The sequence below is a fragment of the Mustela erminea genome, chromosome 7 (genome assembly GCF_009829155.1).
Source record: "Mustela erminea isolate mMusErm1 chromosome 7, mMusErm1.Pri, whole genome shotgun sequence".
Lineage (NCBI taxonomy): Eukaryota > Metazoa > Chordata > Mammalia > Carnivora > Mustelidae > Mustela > Mustela erminea.
In genome coordinates this window covers 245,490-268,524 of record NC_045620.1, presented here as the reverse complement: position 1 = coordinate 268,524, position 23,035 = coordinate 245,490, and the positions used below count along the sequence as shown (strand labels likewise).

Here is a 23,035-nt window from a genome sequence, read left to right as displayed (position 1 = left end):
TAATTAAAATAAGTTACATCCCTGCGCACAGGGCCCTGAGGCACAAGAGCCATGGGGGTGGCACGGCGGGAAGGCTCAGGCGGGCGGCTAGCTCGCGGAGGCCACTTCCTCCTCATCACTGCCATCGGGCGCCGCGTCCGTCCCAAAGTAGCGGTCACCGAAGTTACCTGGGCAAAGGAGGAGGCCCTTGTGGTGGGGACTCAGGCCCGGCAGGCCGTGGGGCACCACTGCTCAGCCCCGGGCAGCCTCACCGATGCCAGGGATGATGCGGAAAAGGTCGTTGACGCGCTTGTCCACCGCCGTCGTGATGATTCTCACTCGCGGGAACGCGTAGGCCACCGAGTGGACCCCCATCTCTGCCATGAGCAGCGACAGCAGGAAGATCTTGTCCTCCGGAACGTCATGGTCCTGCGCCCGAAGGGGCCGGTCAATGCCGACCCGGCCTGCCCCCCACCCCGGCCCCCGCGGCCGGCCGCTCACCAGGAGCACGCGCACCGCCATCATGGCCGCCGCGCCCGTGGACACGGTGCAGTCCGTCAGGATCACGTGGTCGTCGCTGATGTCCTTGGGCAGCCGCAGGTAGTGGAGCTGCGGGGCGCCGAGTCAGGGCCGGTCCCAACCCGGAGCTGCCCCCTCCCGCGCCCCCCGAGGCCCCGCAGCGCCGCCCGCACCTCCGGCTCCCCGGTGAGCTGGTTGGTCTGGATGAGGATGGTCCCTATGCGCACGTCCTTGCACACGGCCCGCAGCGCCGGCTCCATGGTCTCGCCCGCACGCAGGATGGACACGCCGGTGATCTGGGGGCCCGCACGCGGGGGGCGCTGAGCCGGCCGGGCCGCCCGCCTCCCGGGCCGCCCCACCCCGTGTCCCCGGGCTGCGCCCCAGCGGGTACCTGCTTCCCCGCGTAGCACTTGCCCGCGTAGTCCTGCCCCTGCGGGGTCTGCACGACGCAGTCCTGCGCACAGGGCGTGGGGGGCGCTGCTGAGCGCGGGGAGCCGCCGCCTCCCCCCCACCCCCACCCCGCCTCCCCCCGCCCCCCCGCCCGCCCCGCACCTGGAAGGGCAGGAAGGACAGCGCGTGCTCGATGAGCAGCCGCATCAGCCGCTTGGAGTAGAAGATGAACTCGTCGCGGCTGGTCTCCTTGTCCCTGCGGAACGCGCGGGCTGAGCCTCGCACGGGCCCCCCCCCGCCTCGCACGGCCCCCCCCCGCCTCGCACGGGCCCCCCCCGCCTCGCACGGGCCCCCCCCCGCCTCGCACGGCCCCCCCCCGCCTCGCACGGCCCTCACCTGATGATGGTGTGCATGCCCCGCACCTGCGGCGTGCTCTTGAGGACACTCAGCGTCTGGGGCAGGGGGTGGCACTGGTGCGCCGAGGCCAGCGCGGCCCTGGGAACGCAAAGTGGTTGGGGACTCAAGAAGGGGTGTCGCCTCCCGGAGCCCCGTCCTCCCACGCCGGACACTGTGTGTGGGGGCGGGGCGCACGTGATGGGGACAGTGAGGTGTGCAGGTGGGGGCCGCCGCCGCCCGGGGGCTGCTGCGGAGGGCGGGCCCCGGCCCGAGGACCCCCGCGGGGCGGAGGCTGAGCAGCGGCTGACCATCAGGGAAAGCGACGGCCTGGGCCGCGAGCCTCCCCTCCGAGCCCGGAGCCCCTCCTGCGCTGGCCCGGAGGAAGCCAAAGGGGACCAGGCAGCGGGAGCGAAGGAACCTCCGCCCCCACGATGGGCGGCGGGTCCTCAACCCCAGAACCGGTCTCTCGGGAACGGCTGAGCTTCGGGGCCAAGCCTCGTCCTGACCCTTCCCCTCCAGGGCAGGCGGGGCCCCTTCACAGGGGACGCGGGCAGAGCCGGCCCCCTCCGGGGCCAGCCCCGCTGCAGCACCCCCTCCCCCGGGGCGCAGGGGGCAGGGCAGGGGCGGGGCGGGGGGCGGGGCGGGGCGAGCGGGAGCAGCACCCCCCGCCCCCCAGCGCACACAGCACGGCAGCACCACCAGCGCGCACTCTGTCCTCACATATCCCAGCGCAGCTTCCTCTGCTCGCCAGGTGAAGAGTGTTCAGGGAGGGAACAGGGCAGGAAACCCAAGGGTTTACGAGGAAGAGAACAAAGAGAAAAAGACCGTTGAGCAAGGGAGCGAGTCCCCGGGGCCACCAGCTGGCCTGAGGGCGAGGAGAGGCAGGTGGCAGGGTGGCAGGGAAACCCGGGAGGCTTTGCCCACACCCCGCTGCCGGGCCCCACCGCCCGCCCGCCAGTCCCACTTCCTGGGCTGGCCGCACGTGGAGAGCCCCCGCGCTGAGGTGTTCTTTCAAGTTTGCCACCCTGGAAACTTGATGCTCAAGACAAGGGCTGCCCAGGGGACCCGGCAGGGCGAGCCCTGCAGGTGCCTCCGTCTGGATGAAAGCCCAGCGGTGACTCGCGCGAGGGCAGCGCGAGGGCAGCGCGCTGCAGGGCCCGTTCCCAGGGCACCCGCTCCAGGGCTCCCAAGCGTGAACGGGACTCTCCCGTTCACAGAACCGACTCTCCGGACTATCCCCGGTTCCACAGAAAGCCCCGGCTACGGGCAGGTCACTAGTGCGGGGCACTCTGTGGGGTGGGCGCTCCATCCGCTCTCTCCTGGGGCGTCCAGAGCTCCCCCAGGCTCTCAGGGCCAGCGTGATGACGGGGTCGGGGGCTGGGGCCTCACCGTCTGGGGGCATCCAGGCTGGAGCCTAAGGTCTGGCAGAGGACCCTCTGGCTGCTGAGGGACATGCCTACTGAGCACTAACGTGGGGGGGCCCAGCCGTGCCGGCTCGGGGCAGCGGTGCCCTCTGACAGCAGACCCCGTGCAGCCAGCCCCCCATGTGGGGGACAGGCCTCCAGAGAGGTCTGACCAGGGTCCGGGCACTGTGTGATCCGGGGCAAGTGCCTTAACCTCTCCGTGCCTTTGTTTCCTCGGCTACCAGCAAAGACAGACAAAAGCAGGGTGGGGGGCCACCAAGCCATCCTTCTCTGCCCAGGGCGGGGCTACCCCGGGGGATGGGCGTGACACCAGAGGACCCTCCCACCTGCCCAGGTGACACCCCAAATTCCGAGCTGCCTGTGGATGCTGGAAGTGCCTCCGGCGGTGCAGACGGGTTTGGGAAGTCTTACCTGACACTGAGCTCACGCTGCGGCGGCAACACGGGGAGACACAAGGGAATGGGGGCGGTGTGTCAGCGGCGGCAGCGCAGCTCACCTCGCCGTCGCCGGACAGCACAGCCCGTTGCCACTGTGCGCCTCAACCCGCCAGGCCCACCCGCCCGGGAAAGGACCTGCCTCCGTCCCCAGGGACAGTCCCAGGTAGCCGCCCGGCACCGGAGGGTGCCCGTTCCTACGGCCCGTAGCCTGGGCACCCTCCGGACGGGGCATGACGAGCCTGGGCTCCTGGGGCCCCGCTCCTCAGGCCTCCAACACCCCCTTATGAAGCCTGCCCAGAGGGGCAGGACCCTTGGCCAGCCCAGGGCACGTAACTTCAGCTTGGGGCAACCCTCCTGGAGCGCCCCGGATGTGGAACTCAGCGTTAAAACCCCAAAGTCCCCTGAAGCTTTGGGAGGGACAGGAGCGCACCCTTCCACTCAAGGCCCAGCTCAGGCCAGGAGGCCCAGAAGGCACCCCACGCGGTCTCTGGCCCACACAGAGGGCTGGGGCTGAGCGAGCAGGCCCGGGGCACCGGCCGCCGGAACAGGGCAGAGGACAATGGACACACAGGGGCGGGGGAGGGCAGACGGCGGTGCAAGTGGCAGCAGGGGAGTCGGGGAGCTGGGAGAGGGCCCGGGGGGCTGCAGGGGCCCAAGGGCCTGGCCCAGCTGGCTCACCTCCTCCAGCTGGCTGTGCATGTGCTGCACGATCAAGTCGATGGCCACTGTGTTCCCGCTCCCTGGGACAGGACGGGCAAGGAGGGTCACGCAGGGGACCAAGGCCCCTCCTGCCCACGCGCCCAACAGCAGGCGGGTGTGCAGGCTCACCCCAGGGCACCACGATGTCTGCCACGCGCATTGTGGGCTGGATGTACTGGTCGAAGGCGGGTTTGACAAACTTGTTGTACTGCTTGATGACACCCTCAATGTCCCGGCCACGCTCACTGATATCCCGGCGCAGCCGCCGCACCAGACGGATGTCGGAGTCTGTGTCCACAAAGATCTTCATGTCCAGGAGCTGGACGGGGACGGCGAGGTGCTGAGCAGAGCGTCGCACCAGCCTGGGACCACACCAGGCCCACGGGGCAGCTTGCAGGTCTGGCGGGCAGTGTGCACAGGCGTGGGGAACTCGGCGGGGGCGGGCCACTGTCCACCGGGCTTCAGTCAAGGGCATTGGACGGACCCTGGCTGCACAGGCGGGAGGGAGCCGGCAGCATTTCCGTGGGGCGCCAGCTGTCCACATGCCCTTGCACGTGCCAGGGCACAGGGACTTGTCCCCGCCTCACCTCCCCCACCATAGCACTTGGGCTTGGAGAGTTGCTTGGTAGTCAACAAGGTTCCCTGAGCCTGAGCCCAAACTTACTGGCCTCAGAACGACAAGGAACAAGGACCAAAGCACAGGCCTCCCTCCTGGTTCTCAGGGCGCGTGGCAGAGGCAGCCACCCACAGCAGGGCCTGGCGGGAAGGCTGCTGCTGTGCACGCCTCTCGGGGGTCCGAAGGCACCGACCCAGGAGGCTGCCTCCATCCCACGCAAGCGCTCACACGTGCACGCCAGTGTGGACTCTGACCTCAGAGAGGTCACTCTGACCGCAGCCACTGCAGGGACCCGAGAGCCGCAGAGGCACCTCACACAAGAGGGTGAGGAAGCATGAGAACAGGTCGAGGCACTGGCCCAGGGCTTTGCACCCACAGCTGAGAGTGAGCCCTCCGCAGGCCGCCTCCCGCCCAGGGCACTGCACTCTGCCTGTGGGAGCGGTGGGTCTGCTCCACCCAATGTCACTGACCCACGCTCCAAGGAGCGGCTGTTCCCCACCCAACACACAGTGACTGCACCACCGGGATGGGACGGAGCGAGCGGCTCGGCCGGCTCGGAGGAGGCGAACTTAGGGTCAGAACCACGGAGAAGCAGGGACGGACATCCCCAGCAAGACCGTGAGCCTTGAGCCCCGTCCTCACCTCCAGCAACGCCTTGTCAGCAAAGGCCATGATGCCCTCGAAGATGATCACGTTTGCCCCGTACAGTGTTTTCTGCAAAGGGATGGTGCAGCCGGTCGCCCGCGGCGCCTGCTGTGCTCCCAGGCGGGCGCGCACAGCCCCAGCCCATGAGGCCTACCCAGTCCTTCTTCCGGCTGTGGGTGGTGAAGTCGTAGACGGGCACCTTGACACTCTTGCCCTGTTTCAGCTTCTTGAGGGTGGACACAATGAGGTCAAAGTCAAAGGCGTCTGGATGGTCGAAGTTGAAGTTGTTGTGGGCGGCCTGTTCCTGCTGCTGTGTGGTCAGCACCTGCGGCAGGAGGGATCAGGGGGCTCTGTGGGCCTCTCCACACCATGCCGGAGACCGGGGTGGGGCCACCAGGCCCTCTGTGGGCGTGGCCTGCACTCACAGGCGCGCTCCTCACCTTGTAGAAGGAGTCCATGGACAGCAAGACCACCCAGGGCACGTCCAGGGCCTCGATGATCATCCTGGCCACAGTGGTCTTCCCGGAGGCGCTGCCGCCTCCCAGGCCTGCGGAAAGGGGCACAGCGACCCTGAGCAAGAGCGGCAGGGCCGGCCCCCCAGCCTGGCTCCAGGGGTGTGCCCCCCCCACACGCCGACACTCTGCCTGCCGCGTCCCCCACCCCCCCACCTTCCCCGCTCTCCACGACGGCGCCCAGCGACCCGTGGCAGCTCAGGTCAGCAGCACTGTGCCGGGCACTTGGTGCAGGCCCCGCCTTGCTCACCGATGGCAAAGGCCTCCTTGGACTGTGTGCCATGCTCGTTGTACCAGGGCGGCCGGCCGGCCGTGTAGATGGTGCGCTTGCTGGTGCGCAGCAGGGGCGGCTCCGACTTGCACTGGCTGGTGGTGCGCTTCCGGGGTGAGCGCCTGCCGCCCACGGCCGGGAGGAGCCTGTCCAAGGACTCGGCGCTGCTGCTGCAGAGGGGAAGACACGCCTGCCTCTGCCCCAGGCCAGCCGCGCCGCCATCCCCCCCGGGGCCCATCCCTGACGCAGGCACCCGGGCCCGCCAAGCGGGGCGGACTCCTCTGGGACGGGGGGTGCGAAGGAAAGCCACCGGCAGCCCATCCACGGGGCTCCTGGCCTGGGCTGGTCACTGTCCACACGCGTCCAGAGGGACAGCAAATGGCAGTGGGGGAAATGACAGCCACCCGGGGCCCCTCAAAGGGCGAGAGGCACAGCAGGGCCAGTCAGGACCCCATCGAGGACTGTGTTCCCTCCCACAACACTCTCCGGAAGACCCAACCCCTGCCACCCTGCGGGGCGCACCGGGAGAGGCTCCCAGACAGACAGACTGCTGACCGGAAAGCCGAACAGGCTGGTGGAGGCCATGGGTGCAGGAGAGAGACCCTGGGCTCGGAGACCCGCAGAGCAGCCTCTGCTTCCTGCTGTCCCGCACACCGCAGACCAAGACAGCACACGTCCCCAAGAGCCACGACCAGGAAACCCCACCTGGCGGAGGCACTGGCAGCCCTGCACTGGCCTGCGCTGTGCCCCTCGCGCCCGGTGACAGGCTGACGTCCCCGGCAGCTCACAAGGGGCTCGGTGTGACTGCAGGCCCAACGCCTCAGTCCCAACAGGGACAGCTCTGGGGCGGCTCAGTCTGGCCGAGCAGCCCAGTGGGGAGCGAGCATCTGCGAGACGTCCGCCTCAGTCCGAGCGGACGGGCTGGGTCACGAGAGCCTGCTGTGGAGACGCACGCGGCCAGAACAAGCTGGAGAGCAGGCGCTCGTAGCCCCGCACAAGAGAGGGGCTGGGCTGGTCCCAGCGTCCCCTCGCGGACCCGCTCTGCAGGCGTCAGAGCTCGCGGGCTCCCTGCACACACCTTCGTGTGAGTGTGCGAGCGGGACAGGACACACAGAACAAGACACCGACACGACCGCCCCGGGGACGAGGATTTGGGATCCTGCTGCCTCGAATGTCTTATAAGCACAGACCAAGCCTGCGACACCCAGCAGCGCGAGGCCACAGGGTGCCAGGAATCCCGCCCACGAGGGCGACGCCAGCCGCCGAGGGCCACGGGGGAGCCTTCCTGCGTCTGGAACGGCCCCGGCATCTCCACCTCGGGAACGCGATGTTCCCGCTGCGCAGCCCTCCCGGAGTCCCGGCTGTTTCCCAGGGCGAGGAGGACGGTGTGCCTGTGTGTCTGGGGGTAGGAGGCAGTGGAAGGAACCTGTCAAAGCTGGAGGTGAGACAGGTCACACCAGCAGCACCTGAGAGCCGCGAGAACAGCTGCGGCCCAGTCCCAGCAGCGAGACACCAGGCATCACGGGACAGAACCACGTGGCACCATCCCGGGGGACAGACGACACAGGGCCGTCGTGGCTCCGTGCTGTCAGGACAGCAACAGACGTAACTGGCCAGTCTGTGTGCTCGGGGTCACCTGTGCAGCTCTGGAGTCAGGCACTGCCACCCAGCAGTGTGGGGGGGACTCTGCCCAGCATGGAGCTGCCCCGGGGGTGCCCCCACATTCCTGCTCAGTTAAGCCGGAGATGAACACGGCAGGGGTGGGGGCAGGAGGGAACGCGCAGGGGCGTCTCCAGGCACTGGAAACACTCCTCTGACGACACAGGGCCTACAGGCTCCCCAAGGCACTGACCTCCCGGCGGCAGCAAGAGGGCTCCACGGTGGCCCTGGAGGTGACGGGGTTGGGGGGGGCAGAAAACAAAGTCCAGCCCCCCGCCCCCCTCCCCTCTGCCTTCTGGGAGAAAACTCTGATGTGGACAACCCGGCTTGCGAAGGAGGAGGCCTCGGCAGCTCACTCGTCCCTCACAGCCGGGCCGGCCGGCCGCGCAGTCCGCCACGGGCCCTGCTTCTCACCCCAGGGCAGTGGCCCGGCCTCTCCAACAGGACACTCTGAATCCTTATTTGTGAGTGTTCCTTGTCCTGCGGAGGCAGTGACGGCCACGACCACTGACGACTTCTGAGGCTCCTGCTGCCGACCGCCCGGGGCAGACACTGTCCCCGGGAAGAGCGCCCACGCGCCAGGAAGAGCGGAAAGTAGGCCAGAGAGAGCTTTGCCAGAAACCCGCCCCATCTGGGGCGTGTGATGGGTCTGAACGGTATCAGGCTGGGTATGCAGCCAAGCCCAGCTCCACTGCCTTTTCCAAAGCCCCGGCTCTCTCTGGGAGCGAGGGAGGAAGCCTCGCTGTGACCTCAGAGTAAGCCTCACGCCACGTTCTCACGACACGACCTTGGAAATGGGAATGTCGCACCCAAGATCTCCTTTCCCAATCCCCAGGTGGACGACGTGCGTCTGGTTACGGCGACAAAAGGTAACTTCAAACCGAAGGATTAGGGGCCACAACGGACAGAGACTCGCCTGTAACAGACAGCCCCAAGCAAAACGAGCCCCTCTGGGGCCAGCCCGGCCTGGGCCCTCCAGAGCACCCACCTGGCCTGCTGGACTCCTGATGTCGATTAGACACAGGACGCACGGGGCTGCGGGCGGCCAAGACCCAGCAGAGGCAGTCGCCTCGCCACGGCCACGGGAGACCACACACCTGCCACTCACCTGCCTTCTGCTCCAAGGGCCCAGCACCCCGAGATCCTGATGCCAGGGTAAGCTGGGGGGCTGCTCATGTCTGGGTCACGGGACAGCGGACAGCAGGGTGATCCCAGGTGTGTACAGGAACACCTCCACTGTGTCCCTCAGGCCCACAGTAGCCCCCCAGGACAGCTCAGGGGCCACCTGAACTGCCCCCCCATGGGTGGGCCGGCGGCCCCGCAGATGAGGAGCTAGGGTACGGGCTGCAAGAGCCCCGTGCAGAAGGAAAAGGACCCACCGCCGCCTCAGAGGCTGAGGCCACAGGCATTAAGAGGCTCACCCGGCTGGGGGCTGTGAGCTCTCCTGGTATTAATAGCACTGACCCTGCCGGAAAGAACACGGCTGTGGGGCCCTGGCCGAGCTCAGGCCAGCCCTGGGTGTGAACTGCCCCTCCTGTGCGCCTGCGGGTATACTGCTGGCCCAGGCTTGCTGGGGACCGTGGTGCACCACCCCCAGAACACCAGGGCAAGAATCTCCAGACCCCAGGCCGGCTTGGGACGGGAGAACCAACCCCCTCCTCACCCTCCGCGGGAGGAAAACCCGGAAACCCTCTCGCAGCCAAGCCTTGCTGACTGTCACACCCTCGGCCCCAAGGTGCCTTCTAGAGGCATAAACAACCTGAAACTCTAGCAGCCCGCCCCTCCCTCCCTCCAGGGCTAGGCTCCAGCCGGTCCCCAAGGCCACGTGGAGCTCAGCGTCAGCCCCGGGACACAGCCGGTCCCCAGCCTGGCAGCAGGAGGGAGAAAGGGTTCAGCCCGAGTGTCGAGGGTCTGCGTCCCTAAGTCCCCAGCCTCCTTCCCAGCTTTCCTCCCAACGACACGGAGGCTCAGGGAAGAGAAAATTCCATGTGGGGTTCCCACACCCGAAGAGGGGCCACTCCTGGAAGCTGCCTCAGGAGCAGCCTCTCCCGGCCGCCCAGGTAAGAAGGGTGAGTCTGCCTCCCTGTCCAGAGGCACCTGGAGCGGGACAGAACTCTCCATCTTTGCCCACAAGAGCTTGGCCCCCAGCACACACTTCGGAGGTGGGAGCCGTCCCGGGCAGGGCAGCACAGCTGGCCACTGGTGCCCGACGCCCTGCCCGGCTTTAGGGAAGTTTGCCGGATGAGTAAGTAGAGGCCAGAGGGAGGAGGGAGGTGCTGATCCACTGGGCCCCGGCCCCAGGAACCCCAGACGAGCTCAGGGCCAGAGAGGTATCAGGGCTTTCTCAGGACAGATGAGAAACTCGGGGGGGCCGGGAGGCTACAGCCCTACAGGGGCTCAAACAGGCTCCAGAGACTTGCATGACCCCTCCCCCACCACCCTGGAAACCTGCCTGCAGAAACGGCTTGATCCTGCGTTCTGGACGGGTCCGGTTGGCCTCCGTCCACCGCCACAGCTTCAGACCCATCTCCACCTGGACTGCACCAGGAGACTGCCTGAGGGGCTCACCGTCCTCCCCCAAACGCCCACTTATCTGCCAGCATGCCCAGTGCTAAGGTGTCCGAGGTCCCTGACTCTCTAGGGAGCAAAGAGACAAAACACAAACGGCACGGCGGACGGAGCACACGGATGCAGCCGCCGTGCACGGGCACCTACACCCGGATGCGACCAGACCAGCTCTGGGGCCCGCGGGGGGCGTGTGGGGCCTGTGGGGCCTGTGGGGCAGCGCTCAGGATACCAGCACTGGGGAGTAACCGGGGCGCCCAGAGGCAGTGCCAGGACGGACGCCCTCGGGGCCTCTGGAGAAGCACGCCAGAGTCCACAGTGCCGCTGCCGGGCCCTGGCTCCCTTCCTCGGACCTCTGGCTCCCCGGGTCCCATGACGGGCACGTGTGCCCACTTCCTGGCTCTGCACACGGGGCGGGGACCCGACGCAGCGGCCACCGGCCCATGTCTTCAGGGAGTGCTTCTCTCCAGGGCGCCTCCAGCCTTGCCCTCTCCTATCTGGGGCTGACTCAGCCTGGCCGAGCCGCTCAGGGCTGCGAGACTCAGCCACCCCGGGCCACCATCTAGTCGCTCTGGGCCGGGAAGGTGTGCACCCCCTCTGGGCGGCCCCTCACTCGGTCCTCTCCCTGCCCACACAGCGGCGCCCCTGGCCCCCAGACCATCCTGGAGGAGCCCAGGCACACAGCACTTCTGCCTCCAGAGGTCCTCCAGCCCTCGACCCCGGGGCTGTCGCGAGCCTTCCTCCGGGGCAGTTCCCACCCAGAAGCAGGAGCCCCCCGCTCCCTCTGGGCCCCTTCCACCTCCCCGGCTGGGGCGACGGGTGGGGTCACGGACGGGGTCACTGGCGGGGTGACGGGTGGGGTGACGGACGGGGTCACGGGCGGGGTCACCAGCGGGGGTCACGGAGGGGGTCACGGACGGGGTCACCGGCGGGGTGACGGGTGGGGTCACGGGCGGGGTGACAGACGGGGTCACGGGCGGGGTCACGGACGGGGTCACCGGCGGGGTGACGGGCGGGGTCACGGACGGGGTCAAGGGTGGGGTCACGGGCGGGGTCACGGGCGGCTCCGGCCCCGCTCCGCCCTCCCACTCCAGGCTCGTGCAGAGCCTCCACCGAGCCTCGAGGCGCGGCCCCACCGGGGGCAGGGGGCAGGCCGAAGGCACCCCGGATTCAGCCGTGGGCGCTGGCGTGGAGCAGAGCGGAGGCAGGGCCGGCCCCCCTCGGAGCGCCAGGTCACGCTCCCGCCCCTCGGGACCGACCCCGAAGCCACCTCCGGAGAAGCCGCTCTGTCCGCAGGCTTGGCCGCGAGCGCGGACCCCCGGGCGCGGCGGTGCACGCTCGGTGTCCCCGCCCGGCCGGGACCCTCCCACCGCGGGCGCCCGCCGCCCTCGCGCGCCCAGAGCCCCGCCGGCCAGCGAGCGCCCCACGGCCCCGCGGCGGACGCGAGGGGGCGTGCGCGGCCCCCAGCCCGAGCTCGGCGCCGCGCCTACCGGTCCTCGCACGCGGTCTCGCTCCTCTCCGGCGGCCGGTCGGGCCCGTCTCCGGCCGCAGCGGGCGCCGGAGGCAAGCGGGGCGCCTCGCCAGAGACCGGGGGCGCCGCCATGGAGCTCGGAGGCCTCGCCGCAGGCTGCCGGCCGCGGGGCGGGGCTCTGGGGCCGGCCGCGCAGGCCTTCGGGAGTCGTAGTTCCGGGCTTTGCACCACGCGCTGGCTGGCGCGCCCTGCAAACCACAAGTCCCACAAGGCCGTACGGCTGTGCATGCCGGGACTCGTAGTCCGGCCTCACGCGCCCCCCGCGGGCGTCCTGCGCGGGGAAGGACTCCCACCCCGAGCCTGACCACAAACTCAGCCGCACAAAGCCTCTGGAAAAAAGTCAATAAACATTTATTTGATACAGTCATATTTAATACATACAGTTGGTGGCCCACCCCCGCACCACTCGGGGCCGGGGAGGCGGGGACGAGGACCGGGGACAAGATGGTCACAAGGCGGGCAGGGCCCGAGCTCACCGTCAAAACATCTTGCAAATAAACACTTTGTAGATAGAATATATATGTATATATATGGTTACAAGTGATAGCTGGAACCTCTCTTTCAAAATGCACTTATGTACGGAGAACTGGCATCAAGAAACCCAAAACACAGGGATGTGTGGCTGTCGGGCCAGAGGCTCGGGCCAGGCCCCCTGAACCCCAGGCCTCCAGGGCAAGCCACCTGGGGCCCACCGACCTGGACACGCCGGGACAGCCCTGCCCTCCACGGGCCAGGGTGCCCCCGTTCTCTCCCTTCTGATCCAGAGGGACAGGACGGGGGCCAGGGCTGGGCCACTGGTCACACCAGGAATACACCCTCATCTGCCTTTGCACAAGCAAACAAACGTGCACCCTGCTTCTGTGTTAAGTGTCAGCCCCTTGAGTCGGCCCCTTCCTGTTCTCAGGGCAGGGTGGGGAGGGGGTGGGCTGGGCCAGAGGTAGATCTTCAGAAAGGGACCTGGCATTGTGCCCTGGGCTTCAGTTTTGGGCAGGGTCCATGCCCCCCATGCCCGGGGGTGGGGGGGTGGGAGCTGCCACTCCAGTCCCTCTCACTGAAGGTGTCAATCAAGGCTGCTGAGCGCCGTCCCCCCCAGGGCTCTGCCCCTTTTGGAGGCGGGCTCTGTGGACCAGCTCACCACTGCCGCTCACCGGAGCATAGGAAGCAGGAAAGAAGGGAGAGGGGTCCAACCCAACAGCCACATTTGGCAGCAGCTCCCCACACCCACTTTAAAGACAAAGAAGGGGGTTAAAGTGCTAAACATCAAGTTACCCAGGACCCCACCTCCTCCCACGTGTCACAGCTGGGTTCCCAAACCAGGGCCCATCTGTGGACCCAGGGGGTGACCTGGAAACTCACCCCCTAGCAAAAAACCAGCCCCCCACTCCCCAAGGGCCAAGTACCTGAGAGGCTGGGGTGGGCGGCTGTCCCCAGCATAGATGTTGAGGTCCAACCTCCTCCAGCCATTGGTGACAAGGACAAAATGCACCTGGGGCTCCTGGCAGCACCTGTACCCCCTTCCCTGCCCCAGGCTGCCCCTGCAGTGGCTGCCTGACCCCACCTCTGCCCCCACCAGCTGTATGCCATCGTGACACCCAGGTACACGGGAAAGAAAACCCTTCTGCCCACGCAGTTCAAAACCCTGCCCAAGCTGCCCGCCCCTGACCTTTGACACTGATCACACCTGCCAGCCCAGACCTCGCCCTTTAATCAAATCAAGGTGAGTGTGATTGGGGGTTAGTTCATGTCTCTACACCCCCTCCCTAGCACATCAGGCCAGGGTTGCCCAAGTCAGAGCCTTTGGGCCACAGGAAGAAGCTGGACACAGGCAGCACGATGGACCCCAAAGGTCCCCCGGAACCTGTTTCCCTACTGCAGAGCTAGGAGAGCTGAGCCCGACTGGGAGCTCCTCCTCTCCTGGGACTAGGTGAGGACAGGAGCTGGGGGTCGGGGGGCAGAGAGGTGCCCAGTAAGCACTGCCTCCCTGAGCAGGGGAGAGACACCCCCTTAGCCCCCAGATCTACCATCGGCACCAGGAAACCCTTAGCACCAAAATGTCAGATTGTTGTGTTTTTGTATAAAAAACAGAATTAAAAAAAAGGTTGTTACTTGTCACAGCAACAAGACTGGCATCCACTACACCCAGGAGACACACGCACACGGGCAAATATCAAAATTCACATCGTCCAGGATCGGCCAGACCGAGCCCTCAGCCCACCCCCACCCCTCAGTGGGAAACAGCTTCTTGTCTAAACCCAGTGGCTCTGAGTACCTTCCTCCTCCCTACGATGCCAAAGTTGGAAGGTGGGGCCCAGGGAGGAAACCAGAGGCAGTGTGGCCACCAACTCTGGGTGCCCTGAACTCCAGCCTGAACCCCGGTCAACCGGCAGACCTCGCCATCCCCTCTGGGGCCCAACGCAAGAGCTGCAGAGCTGCCGCCAACACAACGTGACCTTGGCCGAGTTCCTTCCCTGGCCTTCAGCTCTCATATCAAAAGACCACACAACCAGAAACAAAAGGGCAGGTAAAAAATGGGGAACGGGACTCCCACAGGAGCCACAAGCCAACCCAGACCAGCAGACAGAAGGCTGATTCCCGCAGGGATCACTCCTCAAAGCTGGCCCCACTTCCACACCCCACATGCCTGTGGGCCCCAGTCTGACCTCAGAGCTTAGACTGGCCCATCCCTAACCCACTGGACTGCCCCAACCTAGACCAGTGGTGTTGGCGAAGCTGGAGAGCAGAGGCAAAGCTGTGCCCCAAGTGGCCCCCTCACCCGTTGCCCATGCAGTCCCGCAGGTCAGACCAGAACCCCCCCTCGCCCCAGGCAGGGAGCACCCATGAAGCCGGGATGGCAGAGAGTCCCCTCCATTAAGGGGGCCGCCTCCACCCACCAAGACAGACAGGGGCCAGCAGCACCGGGGCCTGAGCACAGCAAAGGGTTGCGGGGGAGGGAGCCGGAGAGGTAGAGAACAGAGCGGAGGGACCAGAGGCAGGAGGACAAGGGAGGCCACCCTGGGGCAAGCCGTCAGGTCAGCACGGTAGCAGCCAGACTCAGGGTCTGTCCTGGGAGGTAGCTGGGGGTCCCGGGGTCCAGTGTCGGGTAGAGAGGGGAGCCTGCTCGGGTGCCCTCATCAGCCCAGAGCCACGGGTCTCCGACGACCCCCAAGGCCTGGGCCTGAGAAAGCAGATGGGAACAGAGCTCCTGTGGTGAAGGCCATCTGCCCGCCCCACGCTGGCCCGTGCCCCTGGGCCTGAGCTGCGGACCCTCCTCCTGCCCCCCAGGGCCGCCGGCTCCGCCAGGCCCACGAACGCCCCTCCGGCCTCCCCGCTATCGCCCGTCTGCTGCCGCTGCGGGCCGTCCCTCGAGGAACCTACCCACGTGTGCCCTACGCAGCCTGCACCGGGGAAGGGCCACCTTCAGGAAGGAGAGAGGGACTGGCTGCCTCCGCTGGACAGATGAATAGGCAGGGGTGGGGGGTGGAGAACAGGAGGACAGAGGTGCTGGAGCTGGCTACCCCCACCCTCAACAGAGTGGGCTTGGCGCCCAGTGAGGGGACCAGGCCCCACCCGCCGGCCAGCCACCATGCTCACTTCTCAGGAGCCTTGCTGGCTCCCACCTTCCGGCCAGTGGAGCCCCGGGCCCCCTTGTCTCTGCCTCCTGGGGGCCAGTCATCCCGACGGGGGGGCATCTTGGGTGCGGGCTCCTCCGGGGTCCGCTCCTTGGGCTTTCGGCCTCGCTTCTTCCCGCCCGCCAGACTCTTCTTCTCCTCCTTCTTGGGCGCCAGGGAGTCCTGGCTCCTGTGTTTGGGAAGTGGGTCTGCCGAAGTCCGAAACCAGTTCTGGAAGGAGAAACAGCATGAATGCAGACCCCGCGACAGGAGGGTGCCGAGCCCTGGGGCAGGGCAGGCCGCGGCGCTAGGGTGGCTGGGCGGCACAGCTCCCGCCCAAAGGGGCACCTCCTGCCCGGGCTGCCGGGGGAGGGGCACCCAAGCTTCTCTGCTCCTCCAGGGAAGCCGGGAGCCCCTCTCAACCCGGGCTGCCACCGCCGCCCCCTCCCAGCCTCGCCCAGGCCCTGTAGGCACTGCAGGGCTTCCGCCCGTCCCACCTCCGCGTGGGTCTTGAGAATGTGGTACTTGACGCCACTCTCAGAGCTGAATTCCTTCGGACACAACAGACAGCAGTACTTCCCCACCAGGTGGTCTCCCTGCAAGGCAAGGACAGGCCGGCCCCCCAGAGATTGGACCCCGCCCCCAACCCCTGAAGACCAGAAGCTCCAGAGAGCTTCAGGGACCCTGGAGTTGCCCCCACTAAGGGAAGGGAAGGAATGTAGAGCGTCTGGGAAGAGGCAGATGCCCCAGGGAGGGGTTGCAGCCTTTGCCTGAGGGCCCCTCGCCTCAAGCCCAGGTCAAGGTGCCCATTACACCTTGACAGACATGGAGCCCCTGTGGGCAGAACAACTGGGAGTGGACTGACTCACGGACAGGGCTGGAGAACCCTGGGCCAGGTGGGCCATCAGGCACTGGCCAGTCCCTGGGCTCCCGAAGGAGGCGGCGGCGGCTGCCCCGTGGGGGCAGGGTCACACTCACAAGGTGGGGGGACCTCTAGGGGCTGGCTGGGAGTGCCGAGCACCCCATCACCCTGAGAAAGGCCCTGGAAACTGACCTTGCTGCAGCTGGCGAGATGGGCCTTAAGTCCGGACACACTGGAGTAGATGGCTTCGCAGCACTGGGGACAGGAGGCAACCATGGGAGAGGGTCTCCCAGCAGATGCCCCCACACAAGCACACATGCACCCCTTGCCCAGGGGACACGGGGCTCCTCTGGGGAAGCATGGGGCTTGACCCCAGGAATCTGCGGGTACGGGCAGGTAGGACTTCTCCTCCGAAGGACCCTGCAGGGGCCCAGGGACCAGAGGTAAACCACCGTGGAGGGCCTCTACCCAGGGCCACACCTGGGCTCTTTGTCCTTGAATCCCAGTGTCCCTACCCCACCAGCCTGCCCCAACTCACATCATTGGGGCAGTTCACGTGACCTTTCTCCTTGACTTCACTCTTCCACGCCTCTAGCAGCTGGGGGTTGAGCGTGGGGAGGCCGGGCCGAGTGTAGTTGAGCTGTAAACACAGGTGTGCACTGCGGTGAGCCCCGCACGCCTGGGACGGGGGTTCCCGAGTGCCAGCTCAGAGCTGGCCCAATACCCAAGCTGTTCTGAGGACCTCAACTATGCCCTCCACAAATGGGAGACTTCAACATGGACAGTCGGTCAATGCCCCAGATCACGGGCAAGGCTGTCACAGGGGACCCGGAGCTCCGTCACGTCCTGCTCAGAGACGGGGGTTGGGGGCCTGGCGGCCACTCACCCGAGCAGTCTCGGGTACCAGATCATCCTTCACCCGCCGCTTGGTCCAGTCCCGAGCCAGTTCGTCCTCCGCGATCTCCTGCAGGTGGAACACAGCCACCTGGGCGGACGTGCGGCGGACGCGGCCGCTGGGGGTCCGCTCGACCCCCAGCAAGTCCTCCGTCTCAGGGGGCTTGTCCTCGGGCTCCTCAGGTGGCTGTAGCGCAGGGAGGCTGGGGTGAGCCACGGGGCCTGTGGACCACGCGTGGCAAACACAGAGGCCCCGTGGTCCCAGGCTCACAAGTTCTCATGTATGCCGCCCCCCGGCAAGGGAGGAGCCAACCGGGGGGCTGCTCACCGGGGCCGTGTGCTCTGAACGCATGTGGTAATCGTGTCCAGCCTTGGAGCGGTAGGTCTTTCCGCAGTGGGTGCAAGGAAAGGAGGGGCTGTCCACCTCACAGGGCGGCTTCCCGCAGCGTCGCTGGTGGTACTGGTAGCCCATGAGGCTGGAGAAGGCAGCCCCGCAGCCCTGGGGTCGGGTGAGGGTAAGCGGCCAGAGAGAGGCTGGGCCTCGTCCCACACATGCGCCCCACCCCCGCTGTCCGACTGACCTCCTGGGGGCAGCGCAGCCTCCCCATCTGCTTCAGCACCTTGCGCAACCGCTCCCGCTCCTCCTGCTCGCTCCCCTCCGAGGCCTCGGCGTCCGAGGGCTGGGGGGCAGGCCCAGCCTTAATATCCCCCCCCAGGGCCCCAGTCCCTGCCCCGGGGGTCAGGGCCACTGATGCCCACGGTCAGGCACGGGGACCACTGAGCTCTGTGGCCCCGTGGTGATGAGCAGCCAGCAGGCAGGGGCAGGGGCGGGGGCGGGGGGGTGGGCTGGGACGGACGCGGGGGCTGGGGATCGGCGGGCCCGGGCGTACCTTGGCGCTGTGCTCGGCCATGGTGTGGTAGTTGAGGCCGGCCTTTGACTTGAACTGTTTCCGGCAGTGCTGACACTTGAGAGCGTCCTGCAGCTGTAGACACGTCCCTGCCGTGAGACACGCACTCTGAGCGCCCCCTGCCCGGGACCCCGGGGTGGCCTTACCTTCTGACACACTTCCATGTGCTTCTTGAGCCCCACGAGGGTCTTTCGGGTGACCACGTTGCAGGTGGGGCAGACGGCCTCCCCCCGTTCGTGGATGGCCCGCTGCCACTGCTCCTCAGGGCCACCTGTGGGGCAGGGCCAGGGCCTCAGGGACTGGTGGGGGCTCCCGGATGCCCTGGATGCCAAGCACAGGACCCACGGTCCATGCTCAGCCCCCAGTCCCTGGGGTCCAGGATCTGCCCCAGAGTCGAGATCTGTCCTGGGCCCCACCTCCCGGCAGCCCCCCGACCTGGAGCTGCGTGGGCCGCGGGGGCCGGCGCGTCCTTGCCGACAGTGCTAGCGGGAGCCAGCACCTTCTTCCGCACGTCCTCAGGGCCCGGCCCCTCCTGCTTCTTGACACGGTGCATGCGGGATTTGTCCTCTGCCTTGGCTAGGCCTGCGTGCGCACACACAGGAGAGGGCAACTGTGAGCCACAGGTGCAGTCACACTTGTGTGTGCACCCAGGCCCAGACGCCCAACTGGCCATGGCCCTACCTTTGAGTCCGAAGGTCCCTGAGATGGATGGCTGCTCCCCCGTAAACTTCTTGGGCGTTTTCTGTTTCCTTCCTGACTCGGGGGAGAGAAGACAGGGACCAAGGTTCTGGTCAAATAACCATCGGGAGGCCTGGGCCAGTCGATGGCCGCCCTACCCAGCCCCTGCCCCCCGGCTCTCCTCTTACTGTGCTTTGTGCGTTCCGCTCCCTCTTCAGGTGGGGACATGGGGCCCAGGGCCCTCGGGGCTTCCTTGCTCCCCAAGAGCCTGCTGCCCAGAGAGAGGGGGCCGCCGCCGGGGTCTGTGCTCAGGGGGCAGGCTGAGCTGTGGCCCGCGGTGGAGGCGCCGGACTCTCCGTTCTCCGGCCTCGCCTGCTTCGGCAGAATGGGGCACACGTCCGGGCTGTCCGCGGCCCTGCAGGGAGCAGGCTGGTGAGGGGCAGGAGGGCCCCCTTTGGGCCCTGGTGCCACCTCCAACCCAGGAGGAGAGCCCGTACCTTTTCTTACCACTGCTCCTCCCGGTGGCTCGAGCTCTGTTCTCAGACTTGGTGAGCAGCACCATTTTGCAAGGTGGTGTGTGTCTGCTGATGGCAATGGGCCGGCTGACCGTCACGGGCTTACTGACCACAATGGGCCTGCTGACCGTCACTGGCTTCGTGACTGGCACAGGTTTTGTAACCGTCACAAGCTTTGTCATTGGCACCGGTTTGTTGATGGTCACCGGTTTGGTCACCGGCACGGATTTGGTGACTGGCACTGGCTTATTGAGAGTCACTGGCTTGGGGACCGGCACAGGCCTGCTGACCGTGACAGCCTTGGTGACCGGCACAGGCCTGCTGACCGTGACAGCCTTGGTGACCGGCACAGGCCTGCTGACCGTCACCGGCTTGGTGACCGGCACAGGCCTACTGACGGTCACCGGCTTGCTGATGCCGATGGGTTTGCTGACACCCACAGGTTTGCCAATAGTGACAGGTTTGCTCACTCCAATTGGCTTGCTGACCCCAACGGGCCGGCTGATGGTGACTGGCCGGCTCACTGGCCCAGGCTTGGGCGCAGGCAAGGGTCGGTCCGTGTGGTTCCAAATGCGGTGCTTCTCCAGCTGGGTCTTAGAGGTGAAGGCGGCCTCACAGAAGGGGCAGGGAAAGGTCAGCCTTTCTGGGATGGCGCCCTGAAGGGAAAGGGCAGGCATGGGGGGGCGGCCGGAGGCTACTGTCCACACACACCCTACGCAGGCAGGGCAGGTTCCAAGCCTCTTCCTCCTGCCTACCCCATGGTCCCTTACCCCTTGGCACCGCTGGTAGTGGTACTTGAGCCCGTAGATGCTGGGGAATTCCAGCCAGCAGCCGGAGTTCGGACACTTCACCCTCGAGTGTGCCTTGAATTCGTCTTTCCACTGGTTCATCAGGGAGAGCTGGGCATGGAAAAGGCGAGTCTGCTGACCCTTCAGCCAGCTGGGCCTCTACCAAGCCAAGCCCCAGACCCAGCACCCTCCTCAGGCCTGCAGGGCAGACAGGCGGCAGGAGCCCCTCCAGCTCAGGACCGCAGCGAGATTCAGGCCACTCCGAGCAGCTACGGTTTACTGGGCCAGCTCTCAAAGCCCCATGGACGTGGTCCACTAGGTCCCAGGCCACACCATGAAGCCTTAAAGCATGGAGGGACCCTCTGCCGCAGGTGGGGAGGGCGTGGGGCTGGATGCACAGCAAGCTTTGTGAGGCGGATCCCAGCACGAGTCCCACCCGGCCTTCAGGGAGCTCACGGGAATGTCTCGGAGGGCCTGGTTCTCAGCTTTCGGACGCCCCTTCTTCTTCCCTTCGGTCCTGTCACTGGCTGGACTTCCCGGGTCAAAGCACAGTGGGGCCTGGCTGGACACTGTCTGCCCACCCCGGGCCACCGGCATCCCTGCAACACATTATGTGCCAAGATCTGGAAGCTGTGCTTCCTACAGCCTTGCCTGCCACCCACGGGGCTGGTCAGGCCTGGAGTAAGCCCTGCTTCTCCCATCGTGAAGCATGGGGAGTGGGAGATTGTGGTCATCCTAGGACAAGAATTTAGGGGCCCAGGCTACCCCCACCCTGGGAAGGCCCTCAGGTGCCCAGGCAGCTCAGCTGAGTACCCAGGAGCTGGACCACTGGGGAGCTGGGAGCCAGTGAGAGATCCCACACCCAGGACTGGCTGCCTGTGATCGCCTAGACTTGACCTTGGCCTGACCCCTCTTACCCAACTTTGGTGGGTCGTGGAGCACAGGAAGTCGGACCTCATTTCGACCTCCATCCTTCCCAGGTCCACTCCTGGTGGACCCTGGGAGCCGGCGGCCTCCTCCAACGCAGAAGGGATCAGTCATCTCTGCACAGCAAGTGGACAGACTTGTGAGGCCTACCAGGCCCGGGTCAGGACGTGAAATGGGCTGGCCCTGAGCACCGCCCCCAGACAGGCCCCTCTGTGGCTCAGGAGAGCAGTGCCTGCCCGCCTGTGTATTTGGCCACATGAGAAAGCAGATGGTGGAGGCTTCTGGTTTAGGGGAGGGGCTGCCCAGATGAGGTCCCCCCATATTAAGCAGGAGGCACAATCAGCCTGGAAGCATCTAACCCTGACCCTCATCAGCTCCCACAGACTTCCCTTGTCCCCAGACACACAGTCCCAGAGAGTGCCAAGGATCACACCTGCTACTGGACGAGGGGTGGTCCCTACAGAGGCGGAAGGTTCAGGAGGAAAGAGGTGAAGAGCCAAGCATGACTCCAGTACGGCCACCGGCCCAAATGCTGTGCTGGCCGAGGACTCTGGACACCTTCCTCCACAGCCTCACCCAGACCGGAGGCAATGCCTCCCCACCGGGGGGGGGGGGCACCCCCCGATGCTTCTTTCCAGGACACAGATGGAAAATGGCCAAGATGGGCACTGAGGACCCCTAGCCTACTCCCTAAATTAGTGACTTCCCAAGGGGCGTGTGGGGCAGATCAAGGACAGAGCACCCTTTAAGCACCCAGGTCTGGTCCCCATGCCAGCCAAACCATCCCACGGACCCTCTTCTCAACCTTGTCTCCAACAGGAATCCCTCAGCCAACCCCCTACCTGGCTGACCTCCTTCCCACCTCCCCACTTAAAAGCCTCCCTGGCCCCCACCTACAGGCCCACCAGTACCACTCCTCCAGAGACCGCCAACCTTTGGCCACAGCGAACACCCCACTGCCCAAGGCTGGGCCTCCATAGGCCTGTTTTGCTGGGGGACCACATACCCTGAGAGCTAGGGGGAGGGACTCTGAGCTTAGGTCCTACTCGATCCTCCCACAGGGACACCCAAAGCCACAGGAAGGGGGTTGGGGACAGTTGCGTGGACAGGGGGTCCCTCCTCTGGCAGTTCCCAGAGAAGATGGGAAAGCACTCCAGGCCTAGAGGGGATCCAAAGGCTGAGGTCAAGGTAAGGGCAGTCACTGCCCGCCACCTCCTAAGCCTGGGTGGAGGTACGGGTCTCCCGGCCCTAAGCAAAGTTCTCTGAAGTCCTCACACGGAGACTTCTAAAGGACACCTGCCAGCCTCGGAGCACCGCAGCCCCTGAGGACTCCAGCAGCCTGGGGTGTGGGCGCCTGCCAAGAACCCACTTTCCAGTTTCCAGCTTGGGGGGAGAATTCAGAGTTGGGGGGCTGGGACCAGGGCTGCCCCAGGAGACAGACACCCTCTTTCTACCCAAGACCTGTCACTTGAACAACAGGAGGAAAAGGGATTGCACCCTGCCTCCGGGCCGGACAGGGTCGCCGAGGTGGGACCCTCGCAGGGGGAGGGGGCGCCCCAAGCAACGCCGGCGGCAGGACCGCGGCCCAGGCTGGGCGCACGGATGAGGCTGGCCAGGGAACGCACACCTGGAGGCCGGCCCTGCCACCCACCTGTCACCTGCGGCCCGGGTGCGGGGCTCCGGCCTGGCCCCGAAAGGGCCCGATCGCGGGCCCCGGGGGGGGCGGCAAGGGGGGGCGAAGGCAGTGAACCAAAATGGCGACTTTTTCTGGAGAAGGAGGAGGCAGGAGCGCGGCGCCGGCGCGGGGCGCGGCGCTGGGCGTGGGGGTGGGGTGGGGTGGGGCGGGGGTGTCCGGGCGCCGCAGGGGGTGGTGGGCGGCGGGCGGGGGCTCCGGGCCCGGCACACCCCCCCCCCCACCGACCTGTGCGCGGGGTCAGGGTCGGGAACGCGGCCGAGCGAGGGCTGCCCCGGGGTCCGGCCCGGGGCGCGGCCGGGGGCTTACCTGCGGCGCCCAGCGGGACGGCGGCCGGGGCGGGGGCCGGGGCCGGGGCGCTGGGCGCGGGGCGCGGGGTCCGGGCGGCGCAGGCTGCGCGCCGCGCTGCGCACATGCGCGCTCCCGCCCCTCCCACCTTTGACAGTTTTACTGTGGGGGGGAGGGGGCGAACTCTCGCGGTATTCCTGCGGCCGCTCCGCGACGGGGAGGAACGGCCGG

The 23,035-nt window shown here is 66.8% G+C and overlaps 2 protein-coding genes across 10 annotated transcripts; both read right to left on the bottom strand.

The window, feature by feature from the left end:
* Nucleotides 1–11,886, bottom strand: UCKL1 (uridine-cytidine kinase 1 like 1). 7 transcript variants are annotated; one of them, XM_032353530.1, is made up of 15 exons: nt 11,603–11,770; nt 5,868–6,058; nt 5,546–5,652; nt 5,260–5,430; nt 5,103–5,174; nt 3,974–4,163; nt 3,824–3,885; nt 2,005–2,024; nt 1,285–1,383; nt 1,051–1,144; nt 890–937; nt 672–794; nt 481–588; nt 252–408; nt 1–167 (listed from the first exon to the last, which is right to left on the bottom strand). In XM_032353530.1, exons 1-15 carry the CDS (start codon nt 11,713–11,715, stop codon nt 88–90), a joined length of 1,635 nt encoding a protein of 544 aa, XP_032209421.1. In that variant the 5' UTR covers nt 11,716–11,770; the 3' UTR covers nt 1–87. The 7 variants fall into 7 exon arrangements, with proteins under 7 accessions (XP_032209421.1, XP_032209420.1, XP_032209419.1 ...); XM_032353529.1 differs by lacking the exon at nt 2,005–2,024 and adding an exon at nt 3,120–3,136 and having other exon boundaries at nt 2–167; nt 890–952; nt 11,603–11,886; XM_032353528.1 differs by having other exon boundaries at nt 2–167; nt 890–952; nt 11,603–11,886.
* Nucleotides 11,887–11,973: 87 nt separating this feature from the next.
* Nucleotides 11,974–22,904, bottom strand: ZNF512B (zinc finger protein 512B). Of its 3 annotated transcripts, XM_032353502.1 has the most exons (18): nt 22,826–22,904; nt 20,814–20,939; nt 20,353–20,495; nt 19,879–20,007; nt 19,427–19,764; nt 19,091–19,390; nt 18,782–19,008; nt 18,597–18,668; nt 18,351–18,497; nt 18,062–18,186; nt 17,898–17,990; nt 17,589–17,687; nt 17,336–17,506; nt 17,000–17,194; nt 16,652–16,753; nt 16,306–16,368; nt 15,749–15,847; nt 11,974–15,482 (listed from the first exon to the last, which is right to left on the bottom strand). In XM_032353502.1, exons 2-18 carry the CDS (start codon nt 20,935–20,937, stop codon nt 15,231–15,233), a joined length of 2,679 nt encoding a protein of 892 aa, XP_032209393.1. In that variant the 5' UTR covers nt 20,938–20,939; nt 22,826–22,904; the 3' UTR covers nt 11,974–15,230. The 3 variants fall into 3 exon arrangements, with proteins under 3 accessions (XP_032209393.1, XP_032209392.1, XP_032209394.1); XM_032353501.1 differs by having other exon boundaries at nt 19,091–19,764; XM_032353503.1 differs by lacking the exon at nt 22,826–22,904 and adding an exon at nt 22,475–22,610 and having other exon boundaries at nt 19,091–19,764.
* Nucleotides 22,905–23,035: the final 131 nt, after the last annotated feature.